The following is a 15,435-nucleotide window of genomic DNA, read 5'->3' as shown; positions in this document are numbered from 1 at the left end:
ATTCATGTGTAGTTCTGTGCATTGATTTTATTAAGTTCAGTTATGTTTGTTTACTGGTTCATCCAATATGCATGTGGGTAATTAAATCTGGCTCCAAGCAGCACATTAGGAAACACACTGCTGCACTTTTTTAATCTCACACAGCTCTTAACCTTTGCTGTAAACACTCAGCTCCGTCTGGACACACTCAGAGAACAGGTTCACATAGTCATCAGGCTGTTGCACACCCACTGCGAGAATATTCTCCATCTTTTTCATTGTCTCTTTCTCAAGCTGCCTCAGATTTTCTGTGACTTTCTGTCCTTTTTCCTGAAAATAAAAGAATATATTAACACTGAACCTCTCTACAGTAAATGATCAGGCAAGAGCATTTTGTGACTTTAGAATGACAAACCTTGCAAGATTCAATGATGGCGGCGATAACCTCATGCTTTACAAACAATGGATGTTTGCGGTCCGGTTTGCTCTGGAAGCGGGGTTTCTTCTTTGCGGGATCATCTGGACCAAAACTGGGGGAGGACGTCTCCTTCCACTCACGTGCGTTTGTCACAAACACGAATGGTTTGAAAACAGACCTGTTGAACAAAGAAAGAACGTTATAAATCTTCGGTAGCTGCATTTGTTGCTCGTGAACTGAAAGGCTTGCAATCGACGAACCTCTCTGGATCTGGAGTTGCCGTGAAGTAGTGAACTCCTGGCAGAGTCGGATTCGTGGGTACCACAGACACCATGCTTCCTGTTGTCATGAACATGCCCTCCATATTGATGCCACTGTCTTTATCTCGCAGAATATCCATCATTGCCTCTGCAGTAATGTGGCCTTGAGAAAAGAAAAATACAACCATGAAGCCTCTGTCAACATTTCCAAAATTCTTTCTGCAGAGAGTCTATCTTTCTGCAGAGACTCGTTGGAGAAAACCAACCGTTTCTCTTTTCCAACAAGCTCTTCCCCTCGCAGTACCGAGTCCCAGCAGACTCTATTCTGGCTGTCGTCAGAAAGGAGTAGACCGTGGCAAAGTTGAACTCTGACTTCCCGTCCCACCATCCTTTGCTCAGAGCGTATTCCCTCATTCCTGGATGCTCCTTGTCTATCTTTGTTGTTATTCCATACTGGTTGGAGATGTTCCGATATCCCTCTGGAAACAAGGCGTGAAATGAGATTCGTCAGTAACTGAAGCAACATGTTAAAGCTGGACATAGATAAGGACTCAGACATTTGAAAGGCTGAAAATACATTTAATATATTACTGGCTTTGGTCAAGTAACAACACTGTACTCCTAGAAAAAATAGTGATTTTTCAGATAAATTCAGGTGTTTTTTAAATTTTTTGCAACACTTTTTATTTAGCTTTCATATAACCTTAACATAATGACTAGCAGTTTTTGTGTTTTCCATTAGGGGTGTACCTTTTTAAACATTTTTCATGTCTCAATCACAAACTTTATTCTAACAAGATTTTATTGAATAAACCAACCCAATAATAAAAGATCTTAACAAAACTACATTGGAATTTGTGATTGTAACATAAAAAATTAGAACATTTTTAAGGGGTCTGTTGACCTTTGCCAGATTTTGCAAATGATTATGACTAGAAGTGTGGCACATCCGTTGGGATGCAAATTAAACATTTTCTTTATTTCCAATTGCAGTTTTCTGATTACCTTGCACTCTCTCTGCTGCCCAGTACTTCCCGGATGTTTCCAGTACCCACGCTTCCTTTCGGTCTGAGATGAGGAAGCTGTTGTGGTAGGTGAACTCACTCTGATCTTCCATGCATGAGCCTCCTTGACCGTACATCTCCAACAACGCAGCGATAACGTCAACAGCTTTCTCAGCCGTGTCAGCTCGCTCAAGACCAAGTCTGTAAAATTGAAGAATCACATTTTCCTATCATTTCACAAACTTGATCAGAAATAATTAGAAAGCCTGGACTAAGATGCAAATGTTATTGTAGTAGTTGTCAATTTTATTTTCCATATTTGTCAGATAGCTGTAAATGCCACTACAGATCAATTCATAAAATACTTTATTTATAGGCTAGCGCAATATAAATAGTAGGCTGAATACAAATGGACACCACAGGTTTTCTTTTGTAAAAAAAAGGAAAAACTAAACTTATAATTCATTTTTCCTTCAACTGCACTATTATGAACAATTATTTCCATAAAATCCATGACAAAAGTGAAAAGGTACAAGGATTATTAACACGTCTGCGTGGCATATTACCTGACAAGGTCCATTCCAAGCAGAGCCTCCTCTCCATCAGCGCTCTCTCTGCCCCATACTGCCTCATTCCCAATGCACACTTGATGCTCATTTGCACCCATCTCAGCCCCCCACAGCCATGCCGGCTTGCTCAGCACAACTGCATAGGTGTGGGCAGCCTGCTCGATCTGTATGTATGTGCACTTTTTCACAAAAAGAAAGGGAGATTTTAAAAAGTTATGAAGTTTCATACTTAGCAAGGAGCAGTCATGAGCAACTAAATGAATGTGACACCTACCTCAACCTTCTCCTCTGGACCATAGTCTCTGGCGGGAAAATACACAACCTCTTGGACTTCATCGCAGGGTCTGTCCGAGTTTTTCCCAAAAATGATGCGCTGTCCCTCAGAGGAAGGAGGCAGAGCCACAAAGGTGTCACAGGAGGATGGAAACATTTCAAACACAGACTAGTAGGTGGGAGAAAGTAGTAAAGTTTGTCAACCCCTTACTTTGTGACAATCCCAACAAATGCAGCACGACAAAGCAACGATGTACTTTTAAAAGAGTATATAAGAAAACCATACTACCTGAGGAGTCGTCTGGCAGCTGTCAGTATCGGTTTCTATTCTTGCTTGCCTGCAGGATTTCAGCAGTCAATCCAGCTCTCAGCACTGATACGGAAGCAGGACTGTCACGTGACAAAAAGATGAAGTTAGGCTTAGATTCGTAGTAAAACGAAACTTATCTCCTATCGAAGTAAAATGAAATATTAGAATAAGAATATATAATGATAATATATTAGAATACAATCATTAATCATGGTTTTATAATCATCCCTAATAATTATTCATTCAAAAATTGACTCAATAACATTTGACTAAAACAAACGAGAAGGAAATGTTCCATTAAATAGTAATTATTTTGTGAATAATATAATATAATTAATATAATATAATATAATATAAAACTTGTAGTGCGTGTTTGATGACGAGTTTTACACGTGACCTTATTTATACCAACATGAAACCAACTTCATCTCTCTCATTGGGTTTTATTTACAAGCGAAGTGAAGCTAAGCTACTAGTGGCTACTTTAGCTCAACGTAACGCAACAATTTACTGTCTCTTGACAGTGCTTAACAGCCGCCATGGGGAAGTCGTTTGCTAATTTTATGTGTAAAAAGGATTTTCATCCTGCTTCGAAATCGAATATTAAAAAGGTAAGAGTTTATTCGCCGTAAACGTTAGCACAGTTGAGGCTAAAGAGCGTTAGCTTAGCTATTTAGCTGTAGACGTGCTACTTACGATCAGAAACAAAAGCCAACATTTCACTAATCACAAAATATCAGGAAATACACATCAGCTGTTGAGGTGTGTTTATTGTGGTCTTGGTTTTAGGACTGGTTTAGCAGATTAAATTGAATGTTTTAACTGACGAGTCAATTTTAAGTGATTTGCATCATAATAGCAGTTTGTTCTATTAAAGTGAAAATTGTTCAACCCTAAAATGATATAAAGATGTTAAATATTTAAGTTTAATACCTTCAGTTGAACATTTAGATATTTTTAAAAAAAAATGTCCTAATGTACACTTTCTGGAATATGAAAAATCTATTTTTTAAAGACTTTACATATTTAATAAATAACAAATATCAGTACCAACAAAACACATTTCATGCTTTAAATGCTTTTCTTAATGCCATGAACTTGTTTATTTTCTTCTTAAAACGTAGTAATTGTAATAACAGATTACTGATGAGTGCATCTTCAATATTTTTAGCACTATTTTGGTCTTGAGAGTAATTTATGTTTTTGAGTTTTTAATGTTATATTTATGGGGAAATAGAAAGAAAATCTGCAATGAATACTCTTGTCTTTTTCTCTCGTAGGTATGGATTGCCGAACAGAAACTGACATTCGAGAAGAGGAAGCAGGAAGACCTTATGCAGGCATATTTGAAAGAACAGGACACATACAATAACAGGTTAGTGTTGGCCTTTTGAAACAAATCTTTCTTAAGGACTCCTCCCTCTTCATACATTGTGCACCTTAATTATAAGTTTTAAAAAGAAGTGAAATAAAAAATTTTTTTCTTTTAACCTGCAGGCTGTTGATGGGAGATGATCGTGTTAAAAATGGACTCAATTTTATGTACGAAGCGCCTCCTGGAGCATCCAAAGGTAAATTATCTCTTGCTCAGAGAAGATCTTCAAAATATTATCACTGCATTTCAACTTCTTGTTAAGGTGAAAACTTGGAGGGTTTAATATTTGTTTTTCTTTCTTTAATTCCCCAAAATGTGCTTCTGACCTGAAGAGGAAAAGAAAGAGGTAAATTAAATACAATTTAATTCAAAATTAAGGCTTCAACTTTATATGTTTCTCAAAAAGAAAGTAAATCATTGTTTTTGTATTTTAGTAAATACCCATGTTTTGATACATCTCTTATCTCAATGTTCTTATGTCTTACAAGCAAGTATTATAAACATGGTGTCACATTTTTGAACAGGATGTAGCTTAAAACGAGCCATGTGCTAAAATTGCTTTATCCCATGTCCTCTGGAATTAGAATTGTCTTCTTTGCAGTCTTAGAAAATTCAAATGTCTTGCAGATTAAAATGTTATTTTATAGATTAGGTTGTAAAATCATCTGAGTAGTAGCAACTACTGAAGACATTAATACTGAAAGAGTTTGCTTCCTAGGAAGGAGAAGAAGAGTGCAAATTTGAATGGCAGAAGCTGGCTCCTCGAGAGAAGTAAGTGGTGGTTTGTAACGTTTGTAGTCAGAATTTCAATCTGTTGTTTTCATCTTGTCTTATTTTTTTCTCGTAGGTATGCGAAAGATGACATGAATATTAGAGATCAGCCATTTGGTATCCAGGTAAGAGATGACTTTTATTTTAAGCAGATTTTCTCATGTCAGAATTAACTAAAAACTTCTGTCATCGGCGAACCGATAATGTCACAACAGAGGTTTGCCAAACACAGCCCACCTAAACATGTGCACACTAAAAGTCCAAGGCCTTGCATCACTGTCTCACTGTGTTTACATCGCTGTCTCCCGACAATGATGTTAGAAATGTTTACACATTAGACTCACGGAGAGCTTAAACTGAAGTCATACCAGCTGCATTTCCATTAGAAATGTGCGCAAAACATATTCGATATTTTGATAATGTTGAAAACGCACAATTTCGCAATTGTGTTTTTTTCCATTAAATAAGAAATGCCATTAAAATCACACATGAAAAGCCAGATAATAAGTTCCTTCTTTAACTAGCATGGATACACTGACACATGATTTCCACTTGCACAAGCAACATGCAAAACCACTTTATAGTATTCAGCAGTTAAAAGTAACAAACCTTGACTTTAAAAGAAAAAAATGTACCTCGGGTTCCTTGATAGAGAGAAGTTTTGTTTATACAAGTAAAAACTGCCTAGTAGAAAATGAAAGGATTACAAGATTAGCAGACAACAAAAACCTATATCTAATTTCTACTAAACTCAACTGAATATTGTGTTTTGTTATCAATGTACAGATAAAAAAGTAGAAGTTTTCAGTTTGGATATTTTATTTTTGAGTATTTTGTTTTACATCGATAGTCCAAGGCAAACATGGAGAACTCTGGAGTTTTAAAATGTTGCCAGATTGATTTGATCGTCACTGAAATGCACGTAACAGCACAAAGACGCAACCGTTCTAAAGTTGAGAAACTATATATAAATATGTCTATAGAGGAGGAGAAAATTCCTGTCAGAACTAAAGCCAAGAAAGACCTGAAGGTAATGAAGTCTAGAAGTTCAGTAGAATTAGAGAGTGCAGAATAAATATTCAAGCTAAAAGGAATGAAGTTCCAAGAATGCTGAAACGGCAATTTATTTTTACAGCCTTTTAGTATAACTAGATATCGGCTAATCCAGTTTTATTTATACATGTAAAACCAGGCTTTTCACCACAGCACTTTGCTTCATTACCATGTTTGCTTAACTTATATTTTTCCAGGAAAAAAAAAACATTAAGTTTAGTACCAACACTGGACAGGTTACGACACATACACATAATCAGTGTTTTCCTCAAAGTCATGGAAACATCCTTAGAATGTATTCTAAGGAAACCACTGTAAACATTGAATTTGGTCTTTCTTTTCTTTTGTCCATTTACATTTGAGTTTGATTGAGCATTTAAATGCAACATTTCCTTTCATAAGGTTACCCTGGTGACACAGAGTGTTGGAAAAACGCTGAGAGCAAATTTGTTTTTTTTGGTGATGCACCGGTTAACTGGGCAGAGATTGGATTTAGCCAGTTTTCCATTGACTGCTTCTGATCCATGGTGAACATGTCTAATACACAAAAACAAAACATTAAATGCCTCAGAACTCTCCCCAGTCGAAAAACAATGCTTAGTTTCATGCATTTTCTGACTTTAGTAAATATCATGGACTTGTGCTTCAATGCATAAGTTCACGAATTCTTTCATTGTGAGTTGGATTAAAAGGTACTACACATCATTAGGGAACCTGCAGCATGTTTTCTTATTCAGTATTTTATAGTCCCACAAAAAAAATAGAATCAGTATTGGACTGGGAAAGCCTGGTTGTGCATCTCTGCTTGTATTATTGGAGACAGTTAAGTAATTTCAACAAACCCTCTGGTTTTAAGAGCATGATTTGAAACAACTGTTGAGCTTGTTCTTGTTTTTAGAGTACATTACCTAAATCTTCAGTATTCAGATAGCTATATTAAACTTCAACAATTTATTTTTGTGCTAAAATTAGAAACTAATTGTATGTACATAATTCTAGCTGTAAGATTTGTCTGTATTTTGATTCAAATTTAGACATTTTTCATATAAGTTGCAAATGTTTGTCTTGTAAAGGGTATTGAAATGATGTTTGTTGCTATGTAAATAAACTAAATAGGATTGCTCTGTTTCTCAAGGTGCGCAACGTGAGATGCATCAAGTGTCACAAGTGGGGCCATGTGAACACGGACAGAGAGTGCCCGCTGTTCGGACTGTCAGGGATCAACGCTAGCTCAGTGGCCACAGATGAAACAGCAGGTAATGCAGTTTTAAATGTCCTCCTACAATATTGTTGTCATTTTTGTCATAATTCTGCCCAGTGCAAGCTTTATTTGGACATCAAACAAGTATAGGTTGGTAGGTTTGAGTTTATGTTGCCGTACAGGTGAGTTATGAATGATGAAACATAATTTCTTCTAACATATTTCTGCAGCATGCCTTGTGTTGGTGAGATTGAGACGCCTGCACATGGCCCTAGCTCTTTCATTCTGCAGGAGCTTTTGTCTGTCTGGCTTCTTGCTGCACTTTCCTCCTCAGCTTCAGCTCCAGCTTCCCTGCCTTGAGCTGATTCTGAGTTCTGCAATCAGCGAATTGAGTTGTAAAGTAATAATGTTTACCCTGGGAGAGTCCAGTCAGTGGGGCTGATGGTGGAGTGCCATAATGGTCCCCCTCCTGTGCCAGGAGAAAAAAAATGTAATTATTGTGTATTCTGATTCCCTTAACTGCTGCTTTGGCAGAGAATGATATTGTATGATTTGCTCAGCCGGAAGTGGAGTGAGTTGATTTGATGTCCCATTTTGTTAACAAAGCCGCCTCTGAAATTCCCACTGTGGAGATAGCGGACTGTATGCGTTCCCACATCAATGGGTCTCTGAGGCTGTGATTTGTGCCAACAGGCCCGTCGATGCACCCCTCCGAGTTAATGGCTGAGATGCGGAACAGTGGATTTGCCCTGAAGAAATGTGTCCTTGATAGGAGTTCTACTGTTTGTGATCCAGCACAGGTAATTGTCTCACTGTCATCTTGGTGAGCACAAGACAATATACAAACACACACATATATACAGCTCTGGAAAAAGAAATTAAGAGACCACTGCAAAATGATCAGTTTCTCTGATTTTACTTTTAATAGGTATATGTTTGAGCAAAATGAACATTGTTCTTTTATTCTATGAACTACTGACAACATGTCTCTAAAATTCCAAGCAAAAATTCTGTACTTATTTGCAGAAAATGAGAAATAGCCAAAATAACAAAAAAAAGATGTAGTGCTTTCAGACCTCAAATAATGCAGAAATAAAACAATTTTGCATTCATTTAGAAACAACAATACTAATGTTTTAACTCGGGAAGAGTTTGGAAATCAATATTTGGAGAAATAACCATGAGATTTTCAGTGGGGTTCAGTGCAGTGGTCTCTTAATTTTTTTTCCAGAGCTGTATAGCTGTATAACACACCCTAAAGATAGTGACCTGCTCAGCTGTTCTGTGAAGCCCTGAAGTGTGTTAGAGAACATTAGTGAACAAACGGCATTATGAAAACCAAGGAACACAGCAGACGGGTCAGGGAGGAAGATGTGAAGAAGTTCAAAGCGTAGTTTTGGTCTAAAACAATTACAGAGTACTGCTCAGTTGTCATTTGAAACCGTATCGACTGGTCATCCTGAACTGATTGGCCGAGTGAAAACAGTGTTAATCAAAGAGGCAGCCTAGAAGTTGATGCTAACACTGGAGGAGCTGCGTGGATCCACAGCTCAGGTGGGGAACTGGGTGCCAGAAAACATTCATTATTAAAATAAAACCATAAGTGATACTGTCTCTGCATTGCCACAAACCATATGGAGAGCAGTCTTTCTATATATACACCCAGTAGGAAGATATCTGGACATTTTTTTCTCAACTTAACAATTGTTCACTTTGCGTGTGTTGCTCTAACATTTAAAATACCTACAAATGCATGAAGGTTTGTGGTTTTATCATAAAGTGCAAGATCTGATGATGCCTTCACTTGTTGCTTATTAGTCTCAAATAAAACTGCTAAAATATCTATTTTAAAAAAAATTAAGTTAGTCCCTACAGAACATTTTATATACATCTGAATGTGCAAACTAATATTCTCACTGCGGCAATAATTTCAATGTTTATGCTTCATAAGGAATATGTTGCCAGTGACGAAGAAGATGATCCGGAGGTGGAGTTTCTGAAATCATTAACGACCAAGCAGAAACAGAAACTGCTCAGGTAACAACCAATTCAACATTTTCTTTTTTTTTTTGTTAACCTCTTCATTTTAAAGATATTTGAAAAAGTATATCAGAAACTCTCATATTGATAAAATATCCAATCACGTTTTTGCATCACAAAAAATCCAATCATTAATAAGTTTGTGTAATAAAATCTTATTGTTTTTTTTTGTAAATAGATTCTGACTTTATTGTGTTTTTCATCTACTGTAAACATTTAGCAAAATGTTGCTGTTATTCATTAAAAGTGGAAAATTTAAAATGAGTGTTCTTTGGCCCCCCCCACCCCCCTGCATTTTACAGAAAACTTGACCGGTTGGAAAAAAAGAAGGCCAAGAAGAAGAAGAGCAAAAAACAAAAGAAGAAAAGCAAAAGAAAGCACAAGAAAAGGCAGGATAGCAGCGACAGCTCAAGCGACTCCTCCAACAGCAGCAGCAGCAGTGACAGCGACTCCGATTCAGACGACCACGGCAAGTCCAAGGGCCAAAAGAAGAAGAAGAACAAGAGAGAAGATTCCCGTCGGGATAACAGCTCAGAGAGCGAGCGAAGAGTCAAGAGTCAGAGAAAGGCCTCCTCTCACAGAAGCAGGTCACAGAGCCCCCACGCTGGACAGAGGAGGGCTAAAGAGGACTCTGGAGATTATAGACAAAGAAGGACAGAAAGGGGAAGGAGCAGGAGTCGCAATCGCAGCCCAGAGAACAAGATCAAGCTGGAGGGAGGTCAAGAGAGAAGGAGGCACAACAGCAGGGCCAGGCAGGAAGTCAGCAGCTCTACGGCTGGATTGGACAGAAGTAGAAGCCGCGAGAGAGGCAGGGAGGACCGGGATAAAGACAGACGTCACAGTGGAGACGGTGAGAGGAGCAAAAGATGCACAGACGGAAACAAAGGCAGAACAGCTGATAGGAGGAGCAGAAGCAGAGAGAGGAGAGAAGAAAGAGAAGTTCGAGGAAGAACTAGGAGCAGGAGTAGGGATAGAAGGGAGAGAAGCAGGGAGAGGATAAAAAGAAAATATTAACTTTTTTTTTTAATCTTCTCTTCATACTTTTAATGCAAGAAAGTGCAGGCATGTTTTAGTTTTAGTTTTTGTGTTGTTTTACATGATTGATAAGATTTGGAAATCCTGTAGGACCTTGGTTGGAATTTGTTGTGCACAAGCTGCGCGTTAGTCTAGTTTATCTCCACTAGGGGGAAGCAGTGAACAGAAAATTTCAACAAGCGCCTCGGTGCGCTCTCAGCCGTGATTTTATTAGAGATGTATAAACTATTTATCATTGGAAACAACTTTGTTCGTAGAATTGAATTGAATTTTTATCAACAGTCTTCATGAAAGCAACTTTCTGTGATTTATTCTCCATCTGTGATAGTTTTTTTTCCTTTACTCCACAATGCAGTATAGAAGCCTATTAATTCCTTTCAAATAAATACTATACATTTAATGTGGAATGATTCTTATTGTTCTCTTATTTGTGTACAAAGATGTGTGTGTATGTATGTATATACACGGAAAAGATTAATAAAACAAATTGATAAAAATAGCAAAACAATGCAATATCATTTAATGTAAAACCATTTTTTCATATATATTAAAAGGTCTTTCTTTAGCTACTGAGTAGAGGTGAAATTAATCCATGTGATGCTTCTTTGTTTGTTTAAAATTAAATGGACCAATTATTTTTCCTCTCAAACCAAAAGTCAAATTTAGCATTAAAAAAATACATTAAGAAAACCGCTGGTTTTATATATTTTCTGCAGGTCACAAAGTAATTTTATACAGACACTGTGTGCTTTTTTTTTTTTTTGCTCCATTTTTTAAATATGTTAAATAATCGAGCTATTAACAAAAAAAATGTTTTTGTGCCAATTGTAAAATAATTTTGATATTTTGCTAAGTCGGCCAATTGAATCAACAAAATCATACAGTTTTCTTTTGTGTTGTTTCTTTTGTTTTTTAATGTATTTTTTGCTAAGAACAAATTGAATGCCTAATGTCATAGTTTTACAATCTGGCCGCTTCCTTTTAAAAAAACGCAGTTGCACAAAAGGAAATGAAAATAATTTCCCTCCCTATTGCCTTCTGCTCAATTTAACATCCTACTTATGGGGGGTAAAAATGGAGGCTTGTCTGGGTGAGATGCTCTTCCATGATGTATTCCCAGTCCTGGATTCATGCTGTAATTATTCCCCGTCTCTCTCCCTCTCTCTCTTTTTCTTTGGGAGTCGGACGCTGCACTGGGTAAGCACAAAGAAGTCAGAGAGCATCCTTGAACCTTTTCAGTGCGGGGCCACTGATATTCAAATAACACACAGGGACCATTTGACTGCGGCGCGCAGGAAGCATTTAAAATTCAACATTTGCATTTGACTTTTTGCCCCCTTCTTTCCCTCGCCAGTAAAAGAAATAACGCTCTTTCCGTTATATCCATGTTTTCCTGCGAAAAAAAAAAAGATGTCCATAATGTTTTAGTAATATTTGCTATGCAAATTAAAGCAGTTAATTTGGACAATTAGAATAAAAATCCGGGGACTTTTGTCAGCGGAGCCCCCGATAAAGTGAATGTGAACAATAGATGTCTCGGAGATTAATTAGATATTTGATAAGACACGAATCCCCTAACCGCAAATACAAGACACATGGGGCTGCGACGTGCTCCAAGTCATAATTAATACCATTTAACAAGATTTTCATTTGGGCATGAAATGTCTTTTCCGGGGGATTAAACATTAATTTATTCCATAGGGGAAGCCATGGAAGCAAAAAGTATTTTAGGGGTTAAATTTAAAAAAAAATATATATATATATAACATTTTTTCTTCTACATTAAATCCTGACAAATAAATATAAACTCTACATCACACGGCATGTTTTAAACATGTTTTAATTACGATAAATGAAGGTTTTATACGTGTGACTTTATACAGGTAAACATTTATATATAGATAATTATTTTTTTAGCAAAGAAATTTAAAAAAAAATGATAAACAGAAGTTTTGAAAAGCTGTGTTACATACATATCCACAAAAGTGCGTCGAAAAGCAAAACTCCCTGATTTTCAGGATACCAACACGAAGAAAACAATCAGAGTCTATAACATTTACATAAAAAATAACACACTTGATTTTTTTTTTTTTGTTAGTTTTTTTTTTTTTTTTTTTTTTAAGTCGTCAATATACAACACTGTCCAAGCAAAGTTCAACAGGGTTTGGCGCAGCATTTTCTCAACATCCTTTTCATTTTTTTCCCCCCTCCCAAATATTCCTACAGTAAATTAAAGTTTTCTTTAGGATGAATTTACGAATGACATACTCATCACGCCAGAGAAGAATATATATATTTTTAAAATTTTGCAGTTGCTTTTGGAAATATCCCCCCCCCCCCCCCCTTTTTTTTTTAAAGTCTGTAAAATTGGACCCGTTTTCATTGTGCAGTTTATTTAATAAGCTGCTGTCTGTTGTTTGTTTTGGAGAATTAAACCTCACGGTTCGTCATGAGGAGACGGATCCTTAACTGTAATTCTGGGGTTCACCCCCTCTAAAATAAGTTCTGGGGATTCGGACCTCGGGGTCTCCAGGTTACTGGTGTCGGTGTCACTGTCGCTGCCCTTTTTGCCCCCTCCGCCCGCCGTGTGCGTTTTGATGTGCTTGCTCAAATGGTCACTGCGCATGAAGCGCTTGTTGCACACCGGACAGGCGAACCTTTTTTCGCCGGTGTGGGTGCGCAGGTGTCTCTGAAGCTCGTCGGACCGAGTGAACCTTTTGCCGCAGAAAAGCCAGTTGCACACAAAAGGCCGCTCGCCGGTGTGCCACCTCAAGTGCGCCTTCAGGTGGGATGTTTTCCCATAGACTTTACCGCAGCCCGGGATGTGGCAGCTGTGAAGTCCCTTCCTCCGTAGGCTGGCCCCCGCGGGCCCCAGCCGCTCGGCCTCCTGGCAGTTCGGACAGTCACACGTCGCTCTGCCGGAGTACCGCCTGGAGGACCGGGATGAGCTACTTATTCCTGAAGTGCCGCCTGAAATCATGGCGTTGGCGGCGGAAGCGTCCGTGTAAGTGGGAATGACTGTCTTGAAGCCGTCCTGCGTTAACAGGTGCTGACTGGTGGACAGCAGGTGAGACGCGGACGGGCTGATCCCGGTGGAGCTGAACGCCGAGTGCGTCAGCGAGGAGAAGTCCGGGTTGTAGCCGCTGAGCTGTGAGTGGATGGCCTGGGGCGTCCCGGAGTGCAGCGAGGTCTGGAGTGTGCCGGCGGGGTTCTGCACGTCCAGCCACGACCCGGGGTTGCTATGGACGTCCCACCACGAGGATGCGCCGTTGGCGACGTCGCCGGAGATGGTGGAGTGGAAGCCGGACTTGTACCACGACTCGTATGGGTGCGCCATCCCCACCCGCGGGTACAGAGTCTCCGCCGACGTGTGCACTTTGGAGATGAAGGCGGACTGGCCGGAGTCCTGCGTCGTGACGCCGGCAGAGTTGGAGAACAGACCGCTGTATTCGGTGGAAAACGCGGAGGAAGTCGGCGAGGTGGAGGCTAAGCAGAAGGCGCTGTTGCCCGCGCCGCTGGTCGGCGTCAGTCCAGTTGAGGCTCGGCTCGTCCCCACCGTGAAACCGGGAAGGCTGGAGCCCAGGTTGCAGCTGGAGGAGGATCTTTTCCAAGGGTGAAATCCGCCTTTGGAAAAAGCACTGGAGTCTGGCAAAGTTGTCAGAGGACTGGTGTTGCCGATTTTGTTGCAGGTTGCAGCCAGCATTGCTAGGGGTGTAGTTCCAAACCGTGGCTCTTCCTGAGGGCACACAGAGCAAAGTTTCTCTTTAAAAACAAGCAGCAGCAAATACTGTGAGAAGTTAAATATGGAGTATTTATGAAGTAATTATATTTATAAGACATGCCACTGATAATTTATTGACACAGAAATATATGTTCCAGTCATCTGAGCACAGAGCAGTTTTAATACGTTTTCTAAACACAAGTAAAATATCAAAACCGCCGCACACTTTTCATACTGATGGTTGAGAAACTTTCATTATAAGAACCTGCAGAAAATGGTCAAATAAAAGGTTGATATATCTGCAATCTGTCCAAGTGTGCTTTAAAGTGCTACAATGTGAACACTTTTCTTCATTTACAAACTTTTAATTTGTGATTCTCTACAAAAAAAACTGAAACCAAGCAAAAAAATATTTACAAATGACAACAAACGCAAACATGCACAAAAAAGAAGAAGAAGAAGAAGAAACCAACAACAACAAAGTTTCTCAGCTTTTGCGAAGGAAAATAACTTTTTTAGGCGACTGAAGTCAGACTCACCCCCAGTATAGACGTAGCCATATCCGGGCTCTGTGCAGCGCCGAGAATGTCCGCGGTGTCGAGGCTGTATGACTCCAATGTGATTGAGATTTCACCGCGTTGTGACTCGGGTCACACGGGTTTGTTTCTCTCTCTTGGCTCGCTGCTACCCCGACACTACCTAGTTGTAGCGAGCGTGTTCTTTGAAGTACAGCTGGAGAGGACGCGCAGCCAATCTCGTGGTCGCATCCTTGGTCGGGGGTTCGTTGTCAGCCAATGAGAAGCACGACCGCAGAGAGAAACACCAAAAACCCCGCCGTCAATCATGTGCCGTGCAGCCTCTTGCCTCCGACTGTCACCCAAAGGCGCGATTTGATCTAATTTTTTTTTTAAATGCACGCAGTTTATTTTTACGCATTCTCACGCGAAGGGCGCAATGTTCCCTCTCTTTTTGATGGCAGAATAGAGTTCGCGCCTCAGATCTTCAGGAGGTAAGCGTTTCGCTCATTTTATTTAAAGCATTTGGCGGCACTGCTCTGAGCTTCCATCCTTATTTTCGATATTCAGATCATGAGCAATACAGCATTTAAAATTGGTTTTGGTTTAACTTGGAGATTACTTTATGCAAACAGGCTGGTTGCTGCCAGTGATATGTGTCATGCATGCCATGCTGCTGGTTGGGGAAAAAAATCAGCTGCTCTCAGAGGATATTATTTATTCTATTAATTTGATAAGTCGTAGTTGAAGAATTTATAAGTGGGGGGGATGGATGAAGTTTGGAGTGGGCCTGAAGCTGAGCGCTCCCGTGAGAGCGGAAGGCGTAAAACCGCATGTCAATCCAAATCAGATTTGGAGACACACATCTTAATGGGTTAACTTTACATATTTTTTTTATTACCTTCCAGGTT

At 39.2% G+C, this 15,435-nt stretch overlaps 3 protein-coding genes across 3 annotated transcripts; 1 reads left to right on the top strand and 2 right to left on the bottom strand.

The window, feature by feature from the left end:
• Positions 1-9: 9 nt before the first annotated feature.
• On the bottom strand, positions 10-2,887 carry scrn3 (secernin 3). The gene is made up of 8 exons (XM_005799354.3): positions 2,793-2,887; positions 2,505-2,672; positions 2,228-2,409; positions 1,663-1,862; positions 924-1,136; positions 658-820; positions 395-575; positions 10-309 (listed from the first exon to the last, which is right to left on the bottom strand). Exons 2-8 carry the CDS (start codon positions 2,658-2,660, stop codon positions 148-150), a joined length of 1,257 nt encoding a protein of 418 aa, XP_005799411.1. The 5' UTR covers positions 2,661-2,672; positions 2,793-2,887; the 3' UTR covers positions 10-147.
• Positions 2,888-3,236: 349 nt separating this feature from the next.
• On the top strand, positions 3,237-10,695 carry LOC102235890 (corepressor interacting with RBPJ 1-like). The gene is made up of 10 exons (XM_005799353.3): positions 3,237-3,424; positions 4,094-4,188; positions 4,311-4,384; positions 4,521-4,534; positions 4,907-4,959; positions 5,036-5,084; positions 7,148-7,268; positions 7,907-8,013; positions 9,165-9,250; positions 9,556-10,695. The coding sequence occupies exons 1-10, from the start codon at positions 3,353-3,355 to the stop codon at positions 10,265-10,267; spliced, it is 1,383 nt and encodes a 460-aa protein (XP_005799410.1). The 5' UTR covers positions 3,237-3,352; the 3' UTR covers positions 10,268-10,695.
• Positions 10,696-12,643: 1,948 nt separating this feature from the next.
• Positions 12,644-14,974, bottom strand: sp9 (Sp9 transcription factor). Its single transcript, XM_005799352.2, has 2 exons — positions 14,549-14,974; positions 12,644-14,024 (listed from the first exon to the last, which is right to left on the bottom strand). The coding sequence occupies exons 1-2, from the start codon at positions 14,567-14,569 to the stop codon at positions 12,726-12,728; spliced, it is 1,320 nt and encodes a 439-aa protein (XP_005799409.1). The 5' UTR covers positions 14,570-14,974; the 3' UTR covers positions 12,644-12,725.
• Between the last annotated feature and the right edge of the window lie 461 nt (positions 14,975-15,435).

The sequence above is a fragment of the Xiphophorus maculatus genome, chromosome 7, assembly GCF_002775205.1.
Source record: "Xiphophorus maculatus strain JP 163 A chromosome 7, X_maculatus-5.0-male, whole genome shotgun sequence".
Taxonomy (NCBI): Eukaryota; Metazoa; Chordata; class Actinopteri; order Cyprinodontiformes; family Poeciliidae; genus Xiphophorus; species Xiphophorus maculatus.
The sequence above is the reverse complement of the archived record's forward strand: the minus strand, read 5'-3'. Positions and strand labels throughout refer to the sequence as shown.